General features: G+C 46.1%; 1 protein-coding gene across 30 annotated transcripts in view; it reads right to left on the bottom strand.

Annotated features, from left to right (window-relative positions):
- Positions 1–11: 11 nt before the first annotated feature.
- Positions 12–13,942, bottom strand: part of afdna (afadin, adherens junction formation factor a) — a 69,914-nt gene continuing 55,983 nt past the window's right edge. For 12 of the 30 annotated variants that reach the window (XM_069514437.1, XM_069514459.1, XM_069514443.1 and 9 more), the window contains 9 exons: positions 13,480–13,888; positions 13,142–13,398; positions 12,835–13,049; positions 12,574–12,753; positions 11,212–11,250; positions 9,109–9,243; positions 6,038–6,593; positions 2,476–2,560; positions 12–1,787 (listed from right to left, as the gene is read on the bottom strand). In XM_069514437.1, coding sequence (XP_069370538.1) covers positions 1,637–1,787; positions 2,476–2,560; positions 6,038–6,593; positions 9,109–9,243; positions 11,212–11,250; positions 12,574–12,753; positions 12,835–13,049; positions 13,142–13,398; positions 13,480–13,888 — 2,027 coding nt within the window. In that variant the 3' untranslated portion in view covers positions 12–1,636. The remainder of the gene's footprint in view (positions 1,788–2,475; positions 2,561–6,037; positions 6,594–9,108; positions 9,244–11,211; positions 11,251–12,573; positions 12,754–12,834; positions 13,050–13,141; positions 13,399–13,479; positions 13,889–13,942) is intronic. The other 18 variants (XM_069514457.1, XM_069514440.1, XM_069514455.1 and 15 more) reach the window with 8 other exon arrangements.

Below are 13,942 nucleotides of genomic sequence, written 5' to 3'. Positions count from 1 at the left end.
CCTCCAGCCTGCACTGTTGAAAAATCTGTATTTATTAATGATTTACAAAAGGCTAAACATAAAACCATCTCAATGATTCAGTTCATTTTGAAACCTAGAAAGGAGTCGTTGTTGTTGTCGGGGGGGGGGAGGAGACAGATGTCTTGTGTTTTTACAGGTCACTTATTTTCTCGTGTAGAATCTGAGGCTCCTGGAGAGAGAGAGTTAAAATAAATCCACACGCGGGTGGAGTCACTCGGAGAAACTGCAGAGGAGATTTCACATGTTTGGTTTTAACTGTTGGACTCACACTGGGGTTTGTGGTGCGTTTCTTTTCTACATCAGCGCAGCAGCAGCGGCGGTGGTGGTGGTGTTGGTGAATATGACTGTGGAGGTTTTGCGTCTGTATATTTGTCACAATCACAACTTAAACACGAAACATCCAGAACTCCTCCGACTGGCGTGAAAACAACTTTTCAGACGTATGAGTGTGATCCGCGTCTCAGAAACACATTTAATAGTTAAAGCAAGTTCCGTCCCCACCCCCCCTCCACCACCCCCGGAGTTTGAAATAAATATCTGTAAAGCAAAAGGAGCAAAGACTTAAAGAGCGTTTGTTTGTTTCTGGGGTTTTTTTATTATCGTGAAAACCAACATGAATCACATTGTGAGTGAAAGTGAGTTCCTGTTTCTGGCTTGAATTTGTCATCAGTCCAATTAATTTCACACAACTCTGCAAGAAAGAAATGATTTTAAAATAAAATAAAATTACAGTCACCTCAGGCTCGGGGCGAAACATTAAAAAAAAAAAAAAATAATTGAACTCCAGCAGCAGGGAGACCGTCCAGAGTCTGGCCGAACTTCCTGTTGGATTTTCTGTCACCAAACGCTGTTGAATCACATCAGTTCCGCAGTTTTTTTAGAAGCCTGGCAGGTTCTTACAGTAGTAAAAGAGTGAGACAGTCGTGGACCCGAATATTTACAGTAATGTTGTGCACTTTAAGATCCTTCTCTGGAGAATCCGTCAAGAGTTTTATCTAAAACATCACAAAAAGAAATCCCATGCTTTCTCGCTACGGAATGAAATAACAGTGTTTCCACTCACTGAGAATTTAATCTTTTAAAAAACAAGAAAATAAAAAATTATAATAATAATAATGAAGAGGAGGAATTAAAAGTGTGAAAACAACGTGATGCAGAAAAAAAGAGCATAAAATAATACCATAAAATTGTTCATGTTTCAGTTAGCTATTTAAAAAAACAAAAGTTAAAATGAGAATAAACATTTGTCCCTCGGCCCCAAAAACCATTTTACAAACAAAAATATATCCCCCTTTGTCGTGTGATTCTCAAATTCTCACCAGATAAAATTAAAACTTTTTTACAGTGCTTCATCATTATACATCTTTGACGTAATGAGGGGAGGAAAATTTTTAAGCCATAAATGTCTCTTCTATTGCAACGATATAGCTACGTCGAGAAAAGTGAACGGTCCAGTTATTTGATGATTAAAATAAAAAAAGTAAAAACGGGGGAAACAAACGAGAGGAGACGCTCTTTTTTTTCTTTTTGTCGTCCCAGGAGCACCTTAACGTTACCGTGGTGACGCTGGTGTTAAGGTGGCGCTGGGAGGCGAGGGGGTGGGGGTGGGGGGGGTCTACTTGGTGTTGAGCTCGTTCTCCAGCTCCATGAGTTTGCGCGACGCCTTGACCTTGTTGGAAACTTCCTTCCCCTGAGAGAAGAGGCGCTGACGCTCCTTGAAGGTCAAACTCTCCGGATTGCCGGGGTTCGAGTTCTCCTGCTCCTGACTGCAACACACACACACGGGTTCAACACAGACTGTGTCAGAGCGAGAGAGCAAGAGAGAGAGTGAGCGACAGAGTGAGAGGGGGAGAGAGCGGGAGAGAGGGTGAGCGAGAGAGAGAGAGCGAGCAAGAGCAGGGGAGAGAGTGAGAGAGGGACAGACAGAGAAAGAGTAAGAGATAATGAAAAAGAGCGCGAAAGAGGGAGAGAAAGAGAGATAACAGGGGAGAGAGAGAGTGAGAGAGAGTGAGAGAAAGCAGGAGAGAGAGCATGAGAGCGTGGACGAGAGAAAGTGAAACAGAGAGAGGTGTTTTCCGCAGATTGTCTTTCACAAAAACAGGAAAAAAGAGAGTGACTAAGAGAGAGCAAAAGGGCGAGACAGAGAGAGAGGAGAGAGTAAGAGTGAGAGTGAAAGTTCTGGAATCTCACTCTGTCTCCTACGTGTTACGTACGTGATGAAACTTCATCAACAACCAGACATTTTGCTGCTGTTTTCTCACATTGACTCTTTCTGGACATTCTGACATGAAAAGTTCCAGAAAATGTCAGAAACAACTGATTCAGACATTTGATCTCAACATTCGAATGCACGGGATCGAGTGCAAGAGATCTGAACACGACAGAAGTCGAGGAATCATCGCTGGGTTTAAATGAGTCCTTTAAATCGTAAACAGAGAGAAAACAACCACTCACCTCTTTGTCCATTTGTCTCGCGGGTCCTTGTAGACTTCTCCCGATCCTACAACTCCTGCCGAGTTTCCAGTGTACGAGTTAAATCCTGTGTCAGGAGTCGAACAGTCAGACAGACGGACAGAAACACGAGTCAGCATCGTTCAGACACAGGTTTTCTGAAAGCACCTGAGAGAGAAGCTGCTGGGTGACGAGGTGTTTTCATCAAAACAGTTCAATCTGAAGCTTGAAGCTCAAAACTTTACTGAAAGGTTTCGGTCACAGGTACCCAGCAGCTTCTCAGGTTCACTTTATTTCCCACAGACCAGCCTAAGCAGAAGGAAGGAAGGAGGGAAGGAAGGAAGGAAGAGAGGAAGGAAGGAAGAAAGGAAGGGGACAAGTTCTGGACAAGCGTTAGGCAGAAACCATCAGATCTGATGAAACTCAAGCAGCGAGCCGAGAAGAGAGAAAGAAGAAAGCGTTAAAAAGCTGTCGAGGAGCCATTCAGAGCGGCGGTCTGTGGAAGTGTCGGATCTGTGGCCGAGGTCAAACACCTTCACCGTCTTTAAGTCTTTCACAGATTTGAACTAAAATCTATACGTTTTTTAGAACAGAGCTCATTTAACGGTGAAGACGTCGACCTCGACCTTTGACCCCAAAGTAGACGTTAATCACTTCTCCTGCGTCACCGTGTCTTCATCCGAACTGAACCGAAGACGAACAGATTCGTCGTCAGACTTTAAAACTGTTTCACCGAAGAGTCGGCAGATTTTTCGTCACAACAGAAGAGTTCCTCCTTCCTGGTTAGTTTAGCCTGAAGGCAGCTTCCACCAGAGAGGAGGAACTAATGAGCTGAGAACGATGCCGACTCTTCACGCTGCAGCGACGACAGCATTTAACATCCAGTCTCAACAACTGTTGTTTGTTTCAGCTGTAAGAACCGGTCCGGTTCAGACGGAGACACGGTGACAGGGTGTGAACCCAGATGGGTTCTTCCAGCTGGCAGCTCCGCGGCTCTTTCTCTGGATCCTACGGAGACGAAGCGGAGCGAGATCTGAAGTGTAGTTTGGGACCGGATCAAAACGGATCAGTCTCAGACCACATGAGCACAAACTGGCAGAGAACAAAGTGACCGCGGAGAAACGACCTCGTTCAAGGGCAGTCACATTCCTCTGTGGAGCCGGCAGAGATGGAAAATTATTCTTCTGGCACTGCCGTTGAAAATTCTTCAGATTCACAAAAAAAAAGACGTCCACTGGCTTTTCACTGATTCTCAAAAAGTTGTGAGTGTTTTTCTTTGACTCTGGTGGAGTTCTCTTAGAGGCCAGTGGACGTTCAAACATTTGTTTTTCTTAGAAACATCCATCTCTGAGGATGATTGAATTCTGTGGCGTTCTCCAGTTCATGCACCTTCTCAGGCAAACTGGCGTCAGCTTTGTTTTTCTTGTGGTTTTATCCCGATTAGAAAAAAAGATCTCTGTTTCCAGAAGAAGCCACGTTTTTTTTATTAAACTCAGACTTGAGCGTTTTGGAGCTGCCAGCTGACCAACATCACATTCATTGAAAACATGTGCAGATCCAGAAAACGTCAGGGGGAAGACTCAGGTGACCCGACTCTCGGTCACCTGAACCTGCCGCAATGCCCTGTGGGAGTTGTAGTAAAGTTTTAGTAAAGCTGCAGCGTTAGACAGCAGAGACACGGACTGACGGGCAACGTGAAGGATCAGCTGACAGAGCCGAAAGAGACGAGACGACAAAGCACATACGAACGAAAAAAATGATTTAGGGAAGAAAATTAACAGACGAACCAACAGAGATAAAAAAAAAAGAAATGAAAAGAGCAGGATGCAGCACAGGCAGTAAAAAGCAATAGACAACAAGCCGGTTACTGTGGTGAGCTGCTGCAGCCAGAGTGCACTGTTCATGATGCGTGTGTGAGTGTGTTTGTGGTGAAACATGCAGTTTGTAATCCGGGGGGGGGGGGGGGGGGGGGAGGATTGGTGGGAGGGTGGGGAACCTAGTGGGCTGTTAGTGGGATGTGTTTTAAAAAAATATTTTCTATGAATTTGAGTGAAAATGCAACACAAAGGTCTCCCGAGGTCCCGGGTGTGTTTTTAAAAAGTTAAATAAGCATCAGAGGCGGGGGAGTTTTATTTTGAAAGTGCAGGCAGGTTGTTTCCTGGACCTCAGGAAGTGACGACGTTCAGACTGTGCTGCATTTGAAGCTCCGTTTGTCTGTGGATGATCAAACCGCGTCCGCACAAATCTCTCATACTTCACATTTTCCGTTTTGCCATCGATGCGTTTCTCAAGTTTCTATTTCAATTACAAAAAAATATATTTCATCGGGAAACTTGCTTTAATAATTACAAACATTTCATTTTATAAAACGAAGCAGACGTTTTAAAATGTGAATATAAAAAGATGTTTAAGCAGAAACTGACGAGAATTAACGCTCAGAAAATTTGAAATTGGTAAATTAAGAAATTAATTTTATCAAAAAATACAGGAACAATATTATAAATTCAATCTGACGCCTGCGTTGTTTTGAAATTATTGATATTCTGTGATACAGACGTTTTCTAATTTACACCTTTAAGGATTCTAGTGTCTGTTACTGTCCACATTTAATTTAGTGAGAGATTATCTAAATTTAATTTAAAGAGCTTGATGCAATGATTAAAAACTTTTATTTAGCCGAGATCTTGAAATAGAGGAATTAAGAAAAAACAGAGAAAAACTACTTTTAAGCTCACGATGAATATTTATTTCCTGTGAGACGATTAGCAGACAGAATTACTGCCACTAGGCGGCGCTGTTGGCTGGAGCCTTTTGAACAACCACAGACAAAGACGAAGCCGTTCACTCATCAGGTCGCTGGCGTGTGCGTCGTTAATGTTGGTGAGATGATGAGTTGATTTCATGGGCGTGAAAAAGCCAAATGACGTGTCTCCTTCCCTTTAAAGCCAACACCGCTAAGCAGAGCCACGGGGCAGGAAGGGGGCCGGCAGGCGGACCGACGGCTGGCCTCGCCCCCCGTCCCAAGCAGCAACCAACCAGACACAAAGGAGGCGGCGAGCGACAACACCAACAGTACTATGATTGGCTCTGATGGGTCTCAATCTGCAGCGAAAATCGGTGGCGTGATTATCGATTGCTTTTTTCTGTTCGCTAGTGCTGATCGTGGGGGTGGGGATGGGGGGGGTGGGGGTGATTGAAGGAAGAAAATAATTTCCTGGGGACAGGAGGAGGTGTTCGAACCTAACAACATGAAGAATACAAAACAAATACTGATTCACTGGAGGAGAGGGAGGGAAATTTCCACAGATATAAAAAACGAACAGGAAATGACCGACTGACGAGAAATTTGAGAAAAAAAAAAAATTAAAAAACAATTTGGACAAACATTTAAAAGTGGAAAAAAGTCGACGGTGGAAATGAAAAGACAGAACTCGTCTACTGAGAAAGAAACAAGCTAGAACTAAACCATGGAGTAAATGAAGAGGTGAGTGAATGAGAGGGAGGTATGGGAGCTGTAGAGGGCGCTGTGGCGAGCCTGACTCCTCCCTCCTCTCTCTGCGTCTACCTTTAAAGCCTCCCGGGGGCACGGAGCTGGGTTTGGCAGGAAGGGGGGGGCCTGTACTGTTGGAGTTGTTGACTGGCGGCTGGAACGAGCCAGACAGGAAGATGCCGTCAGAAAGAGGGCGGGGCTTGCGCGCAGTGGGCGGCGGCTGAGGCCTGCTGTGATTGGGTGAGGCGGAGGCCGGGAGGTCGCCATACGACTTCCGGGTCGCCGACAGCTTCACCTGACCCAAGTGCCCCCCGCCGCCGCCACTCCCTGCTCGGGGGGCTTCCTTGCCTTCCTCCTCGTCCTCCTCGTCGCCCGCGTAGGAGACAAACGTGGCGGTGTAGAGCGTGTCGGGGGAGGCGACCTGGGTTTTGAGGTAGGAGGTGTTTCTCTGTGGGGGGGGCGGGGGGTTGTTAGTAGGGTTGTTGGGGGCGGGGGGTTGGTAGTCCCGGGGCAGCGGGGGCCGATACAGACCGGCCGGGTCGTCGGGCGTCAGCAGCTTTCTCTCGGCCTCCTCGTGCTGCCGGCGCCGCTCGGCCTCCAGGCGAGTGTAGTACTCCGTCTCCTGTCTCCTCTAGGGGAGGGACAACCTGTTAGTACGCTCCGCTCCCATTGGCTCTCACCTCAGCAATGGACACGGACTGACTAATCAGCTGCTTCCTACAACTGGGGCAACTACAGCACGGCCGCACTTCATCCAATACATCCGCTCACTTCCTGACCACGCCCACCGTGTCGACCAATCGGAGCTGACGTACACGAGTCGTCGATCAGAGGCATCATTTACTGATTCCATTTAAAACTAGATTTATAAACACTAGTCTGTTTTCGTGTAATAACATATCAGTGTTATTTATTTCTTTAACACAGTTCACTCAGGTTTTATTATTTATTTATCTTATTCTGTGTTTTCTTTTCATTTTATTAGTTTGTTTGTTTTTGAACGCACCAACGAGCGGCAGCGTCTCTTCCAGCGACAATCAAAACTTTCGGATTCTTATAATTTCATTGAAACTTGAATCTGTTCTTTATTCAAATCAATAAAATCAGTGTAATCATTTTTCCATCTCTGAACGTGTCGGACTGATCACCAGGTTGTTTGAGCTTTAATTTTAGATTTAAGCGGAAAAAAAAAAAAAGTCACTTTTCATGTTTATCTTCATGATTAGTTGGATTTATTTCTCTAGTTTGTGAGAGGAGGCAGCTCTGGAAACCAAAACCACATCTGCTTTTATCCAGATGTGGTTTGAAAACCACTCGACTCAGCTGAACGTTTTTCTTCTTTTAAGGAATCGATTTATTACGGATTAAAATCATTCCGTGATTGTGTTACAGTAAAGATTATTATTAAAACAAACTAAATGATGCCCCTGAGCGACGCAGACGGACGAGTTCTCCCACACTTCGTCTATAAACTCCAGGAATCAACGGTGGGAATGAGAATTAATCTTTCCGTTCATCACAAACTTCTTTATCTTACAGTCGTAAAATATGAAAACTTCCCTGAAGTCCACCGACCTCACACAAACCCAACAAGCCCCTGAACGAAGAACCTGATCTAACTGTTCCTCCTGAAGTCCTCAGACCACCTTCAACCATCTCCCCTCCACTGGCTGAAAGCGTGTGTGTGTGTGTGTGTGTGTGTGTGTGTGTGTTTATGCTACATGGTTTGTGGTTGGGGGGGGGGGGTGTTACACATGAATCTACGCTGCAGGAATGTGTTTGGATTTCTGGGTTTGGAGCTCGACCAGCCGCTCCGGCTTCACGTGCGCTCGACCTTCGTTGCCTCTGACGTCAGATTATCCTCACGTTGTCGTGCGTCCTCGCCCTGAGCGCCTCTAAAGGACGCAGCCACAGTAAACACTCTGGAGCTGTGTCCCGCCTGCGTTTGATGGACGAACCAGCCCAGTGGGAATCTGAAGAAACTGGGAGGGATTAGTGGGTGCGTGGGTTTGGATGAGCGGGTCTCTGATCATGTACAGAATGGATGACGAGCATGAGGCGGATGGGTGGGTTTAGATTTCTGTGTGTGTGTGTGTGTGTGAAGATAAAGGATCTTGGGAACAGTGGGAGGGTTGGCAGCATTCCCTAAACATATCTGATGCGATGCTGGATGGAGATGGCGACAAAATAATAGAATAAGGTAAAATATAAGATAAAGAAAAAAACCTCACAAAATCATAACTGGTCCCCGCCCCCCTCCCAAAACATTTAAAATAAAAGATATAACTTCCTGTCACACACACACACCGACAACGACACAATGGGAGTCCCATGCTTTAGGAGGTGGGAGCACGAAACATGACACGGCAACACGTCACATAGGGTGGGGGGGAGGGGGGTGAGGACATGCAACTGGACATATTCACAATTAACAATAAACAGTTTCAGAATATATAATATTATATAATCAACATTCACTACATCATAGAAATCTGTCTCAAAAGAAAATGATGTTATAACTTCAATCATTTCAATCTGTCACGTTCTAATTCTACTTTACGTTTTATTTTAAACTACACGAGTCTCTTAAGTTTCAGCGTGGGTTGATTTTTAAACAACTAGTGGCCTGATCGGGTTTGAGCGGTTCACAGGACAAACGCACCACAATAATAATATCATGACGGTAAAACAACACGAGGATAAAAAGCACGGTGTATGTTTAACACACAGATGGATGAGTGGACACCAGATCAGACCACTGGTTGATTAAAGATCCGAGTTGTACGAGACGTATTTTAACAACATAAAATAATATAACAATGAAAAAAAAAAGGATATTTACCAAATAACCCTGACAAAGAAAAGTATTTAAACACCTTCATCATCATCGGTGCACTTTAGAATTACACTGACATGTAGCAGCTATTGTTGTTAAACGATGACACAATAACTTGTCATAAGTAAATTACTGGTTTAACTATATTAACAGATTTTTATCATATTAAAATGACGTAAACGTCTTTTCTAAAACTCCCGGTGCTGTTTTTTTCAACTTCACACAATTTTCCTGACCAACAAAGATCGTTTCATGTTTGTTCTGTCGACACGACATTAATGTGACACAATCACTCTTAATCAAAACCGACCTTTTCATCGGCCTCTCGTCTGGCTCGCTCCTCCTCCCTCCACATCCTCTCCTCCTCCTGCTTCACTCGCTCATCCGCCTCCCGCTTACGGATCTCCTCCAGCTGCTGCTTACGCCGCCGCTCCTCGTCCTGCAACTGATGACGCACACACACACACACACACACACACACACACACACACACACACACACAAAGAAGAAGAGGCCAAAGGCACACGGGGAAGGACACACATGCAAACAAGAAGACAGTCAGTACAACATGAATTGTGCATCATTCATACACAAACCCTGAATACACATCTGTTTAACTGCTCTGACACTAAAGTGCGCTAACGTGTTGTGTTCAATGTTTGATTCGTCTCACAGGACTGCTCCAGAGGGGAGGAGCACTGCAAACACATAGCACTCACACACACACACTGCAAATCATGCAAAAACAACATGCGACAACAGCAACCAGAGGACGGCAGTGCAAAAACAACAACAACCTTCATTTCAGCCACTTCAGATGCTCTTGATTTTGTTTCATCAAAGTTCCCACTGACGAGGAGACGGAGGATAAATCAAGCGCACCTGAGGGAGCTGGGAGCTGAGCGGGCTGCAGCAGAAACATTCTGACCGTCCCAACACAAACCCAGTGACATGTGGTGACACACGAAACAAACAGACCCTCTGACCCCCCACACACACACCTGGTATCACCACGTGATCCCGTCTCAAGCAGACCGCTCCGAGTGCGTTCACACCTGCACTCGGAGCGGATCCACATCCGGAAGTGGTCTGGGACCACGTGTCTAGATTCTGTGTGAACACGAATGCGTCCTGGTCCGCGTATGAAGGAACGACAACTGAGCTGACGTCCTCTGACTGTCCACTTGTGATCGGATCACAGAATCCACATGTTAACACCAGGTGTGCACGGGGCCTTCTCTGGTCTGGTCGGCGATTAAAGGGTCAGTTCAACCAAATTACAAAAACAACATGTTCCCAAAGCTGCATCTGTCCGTGTAAACATCGCACGATGACAAAGGGACTTGTTTGTTTATGTTTTTCTGCCGTCACTGTGGAGGAATGGAAATTATATTATATTTGTTACTCTGAGTTTTGTAACTGAGTTACTGTGTATATATATATATATTAGTTTTTATTTAGCGTTTTATATTTTCTAATACCTTTTTGTATTAATATCTATTAATTTCATTTATCTTTATTATTTAATATTTTCTCAAAACTCTTTATTTTACCAGTTGTATTTTGTTCTTCAGATACTTTATGTGATGATGTGTTTACTTATATTTATATCATTGTAGTTTTTATAGACAGTTTTATATATAATATTGCATCTGTATGAATTTTAAATTTAATTACAGATTTTTTTTTAAGTATATTTAACAATAAATTAAACCAAAACAATCTGTATGGTTTTACTTATTTTGTATTATGAGTGAACAGACCCCTTAAAAAGAACATAAAGAGGCTCAGCTGGTCACACAGATGGACGGATGGACTGATGGACGGATGGATGGATGGATGGATGGATGGACGGATGGACAGACACCACAACATCATGACCTGCCCCTGCACAGGCAGCACCGGGGGCTCACAGGACTCATGCACGGACTTTGACCTGGACGCCCCCGTGTGATGACTCCAGCCATGCAGGCGCCACCTCAGTATGCACTCAAAACACCACTGCTGACACACGTCGCTCTGACCTCCGCTCTGCTACTGTTAGCGTGGATTTGTTTTTTACGATCTGGAGAAACACCAGTGTTTAACGTTTGTCAGCCGCACCTTCACTCGCCGACCCTCCCCTCCCCCCCCCAGCAGTTGTTTTGAGTGGACAAAGAGATGGACAGCTTCCAACAGCCACACAACAACAAGCATCCCAGGACGGCCTCTCCACGAACGGCTGCTCTGGAGCTAATCGTGGCTCAGTCCAGACTCCCACACCAACCCCCGCCCCCTCATGAAACAACGACAATAGTCCAGATGGGTGGGGAGGGACAGAGAGGAAACATGGGCAGGTGCGCGGCCCAGACAGAAAACAGGAAGTGATGTAAGGGCAAGGGGAGGATACTCGTCATTAACAGGAAGAACATACCAAGTCTAGAACAGAGATAGCTGGGACAGCAGTCTGCTGCTGAAGAAGAAGAAGAAGAAGAGATTTAAGAGTGAGAGAAGGAAGGAGATAAGGAGGGAGGAAGGAGGATACCCAAATACTGAAAGGGAAGGTGTACAGGATAAAAATAAACTGGCAAAAAAAAAGGAAGGAAGAGGAAGGAGAAACTGAGGAGTGAGAGAGAAATAAGAGAAGGGAGAGGGAGGACAAACAGTAAAGTAAACATTGTTTTTCTCCTTCGTCCAGATCCCAGCACTGCTCCACTCACTGTCCTCGCCTTCCATGTAAATTCAGTTATTGATATTCCTCCAATTTAAAATCAGTCATCTACGAATGATGGCCAAATAAAACAACCATTGGAAAATTTAGTTTGACCCCAACATCACCTAGATTATAAGGTTTAAATATAAATATTCATTTAGGAAAATATCTGTGATAAACTAAAATAATGACTTAACTCTGCCGTGACTGGACTGTTGACTGTAAACAAGGCTGAGTTTGATAAAAACAGAAGATCGGTTTGGAGGTCGAAGATTCATTTTACACAAAAAACATCCAGGTATCACTTGTAAACCGATAAAAACTGAAAGAGTCTAGAAAGAGTAATAAGAGAAATACAGCACGAGTTCTGTTGAATCGTTGCCCAGAATCAGTTAATAAAATAAGTCATCGATCTCCAGGATGTCGAGAACCTCGATCGAAACCGGAGCAGAGACGTTGCGGCCGTGGTTCATTTTTGAAATGCAACACTCATCCTGCATTTGCATCATATGGGAAAATAAAAACAATCATTTTAACCGGTTTAAACAAAAGTTCAGCTCAGAGGGAAACAATCATCCGTTTGATTTTTCAGTGTTTCAAACAATAATTTAACTTTTATCTTAAAAAAAAAAAGCAGAATGTTGTTTTGATTGTTTCCACATGATGCAAACGCAGCATTAAAGGCATCCTCGCTCGCCTGACAGGCCCCTCCCCCGCCCCCCCCATCCGCCCCTCCAGCCAATCAGATTTAAGCAGCTCAGCATGGCAAAGCGATGACAGAAGCATGTTGCAGATGCACATTGCAGGACATTCATAGTGGGAGCGCTGCCACGGAGGAATCCACTTCCACTTCCAGTTTGTGAAAGACGGCTCTGTCTATCCAACCCCCCCCCCGCCTGCTCAGTCTGACTTCCTGTGGCTCGTCCTTCCTCGCGTTCTGGACGAGAGACTTGAAAAGCTGAAGTCAGAAAAACCTTCACATAAACTTTCTGGCGCCTTCGACACTGGTTAAACTCTCCTCTTTTCTCCAGTCTCTCCACCTCATTCCCCTCCCCCCACCTTCACCTCCACCGCCCGTCTCACCCTGGCTCTCTTCTCGGCCTCCAGCCTCTGCATGATCATCATGGTGTCCACGTCCTCGTCATCCTCCTCCTCCTCGTCCTCGTCGCTCTGCTTGGACTCCTGCAGTCGTTTCTGGAACTGCCACTCCAGCATCAGCTTCCTGAGGCGGTCGCTCTCCTCCGCCGTTCGCTCCGGCTTGGCCTTAAAAAATAAAATATTTTCAGAATTGAAAATAAATTCTTTACGGCGATTGAACCAAAACTTGCTTTCATCCGTGCTCACCTGCAGGTCCTGGATCTCCTTGTCCAGCAGGTCCACTATGTGAAGCTGCTGCTGTTTCTCCGCCTTCTCGCGGGCGTCTCTCTTCCAGGGGTCTGGAGACAGACTGTCGCTGGACGTCAGCTCCTCCTTACTGATGGTGATGTACTGCAGGTCTCGCCGCTCGATGGTCCGTGGCTGCTGCTGCGGTAGAAGCTCCCTGATCACCGTGTCCATTCCTACAGTCACAGTCAACTGGTTGTTATTGACCTGAGTTAAGACGATCGTGCTTTTGTGTGTTTGGAGAAAGATCTGAAATGAAGTGTGTTACCGGTGGGGTGGGCGGCACTGGCAGGTGGAGGAACAGCCGACCGAGGCAGACTGGCCAGTTTCTCCGGTCTGGGGGGGGGAGGAGGTTGAGGTTGGGGCTGCGGGGGCATGTAGGGCTGAGGTGGAGCCACAGATGCCAGAGGGGGCTGGTGGTGAGGAGGCGGCATCGACCCTCCGTTGTTGTGAGGCTGGACGGGCATGACGGGGTTGGCCCGGATCTGACCCAACTTCCTCTCCTGCTCCCTCCTCTTCCTCTCCCTGAGAAGAAAACATCATCATCATCTGAACAACAGTACATCTGCTAAATGTTTGTGTGAACATCATTTTGTACTGTGGTACCTCTCCTCCTCCAGCCGAGCCTTTTCCTTCTCATACCACCGCTGCTGCTCCTCGCGCTTCTTGCGGTCGGCCGCCTGCTGAGCTGCCGCAGGTGTGACGGCGGCGGGGGGCGGTGGCAGCGGCAGGTCGGACTGGGGGTCGTATGGGTCGTACACTTCGGGGTAAGGGGCTGGCGGTGGAGGTGGGGGAGGGGGCAGGTCGGAGCGCGAGGGCGTCTGAGCCGTATGCGGCTGCACTGCGTGCGGGGCGTTGGGTGTCTTCCATCGGCCCGGCCCCGTCTTCTGGTTGGGGTTTTTGTTGGAAGAGGAAGAGGAGGCTGAGAAGTTGAGGTGCTCCTGGCTGGACGTGGAAGACTCCAACGAGGAAGACACCTGAGGCTGAGGGGCCCAGTGGTCAGGACCTCCGACACCTGAGGACATTTACTTGATGAAGGTCTGAACTGACAGTTTTTTAGCTTTTTCAA

Source organism: Paralichthys olivaceus, chromosome 19 (genome assembly GCF_024713975.1).
Source record: "Paralichthys olivaceus isolate ysfri-2021 chromosome 19, ASM2471397v2, whole genome shotgun sequence".
Taxonomy (NCBI): Eukaryota; Metazoa; Chordata; class Actinopteri; order Pleuronectiformes; family Paralichthyidae; genus Paralichthys; species Paralichthys olivaceus.
Note: the sequence above shows the minus strand (reverse complement) of the source record. Positions and strands in the feature narration are given on the sequence as shown.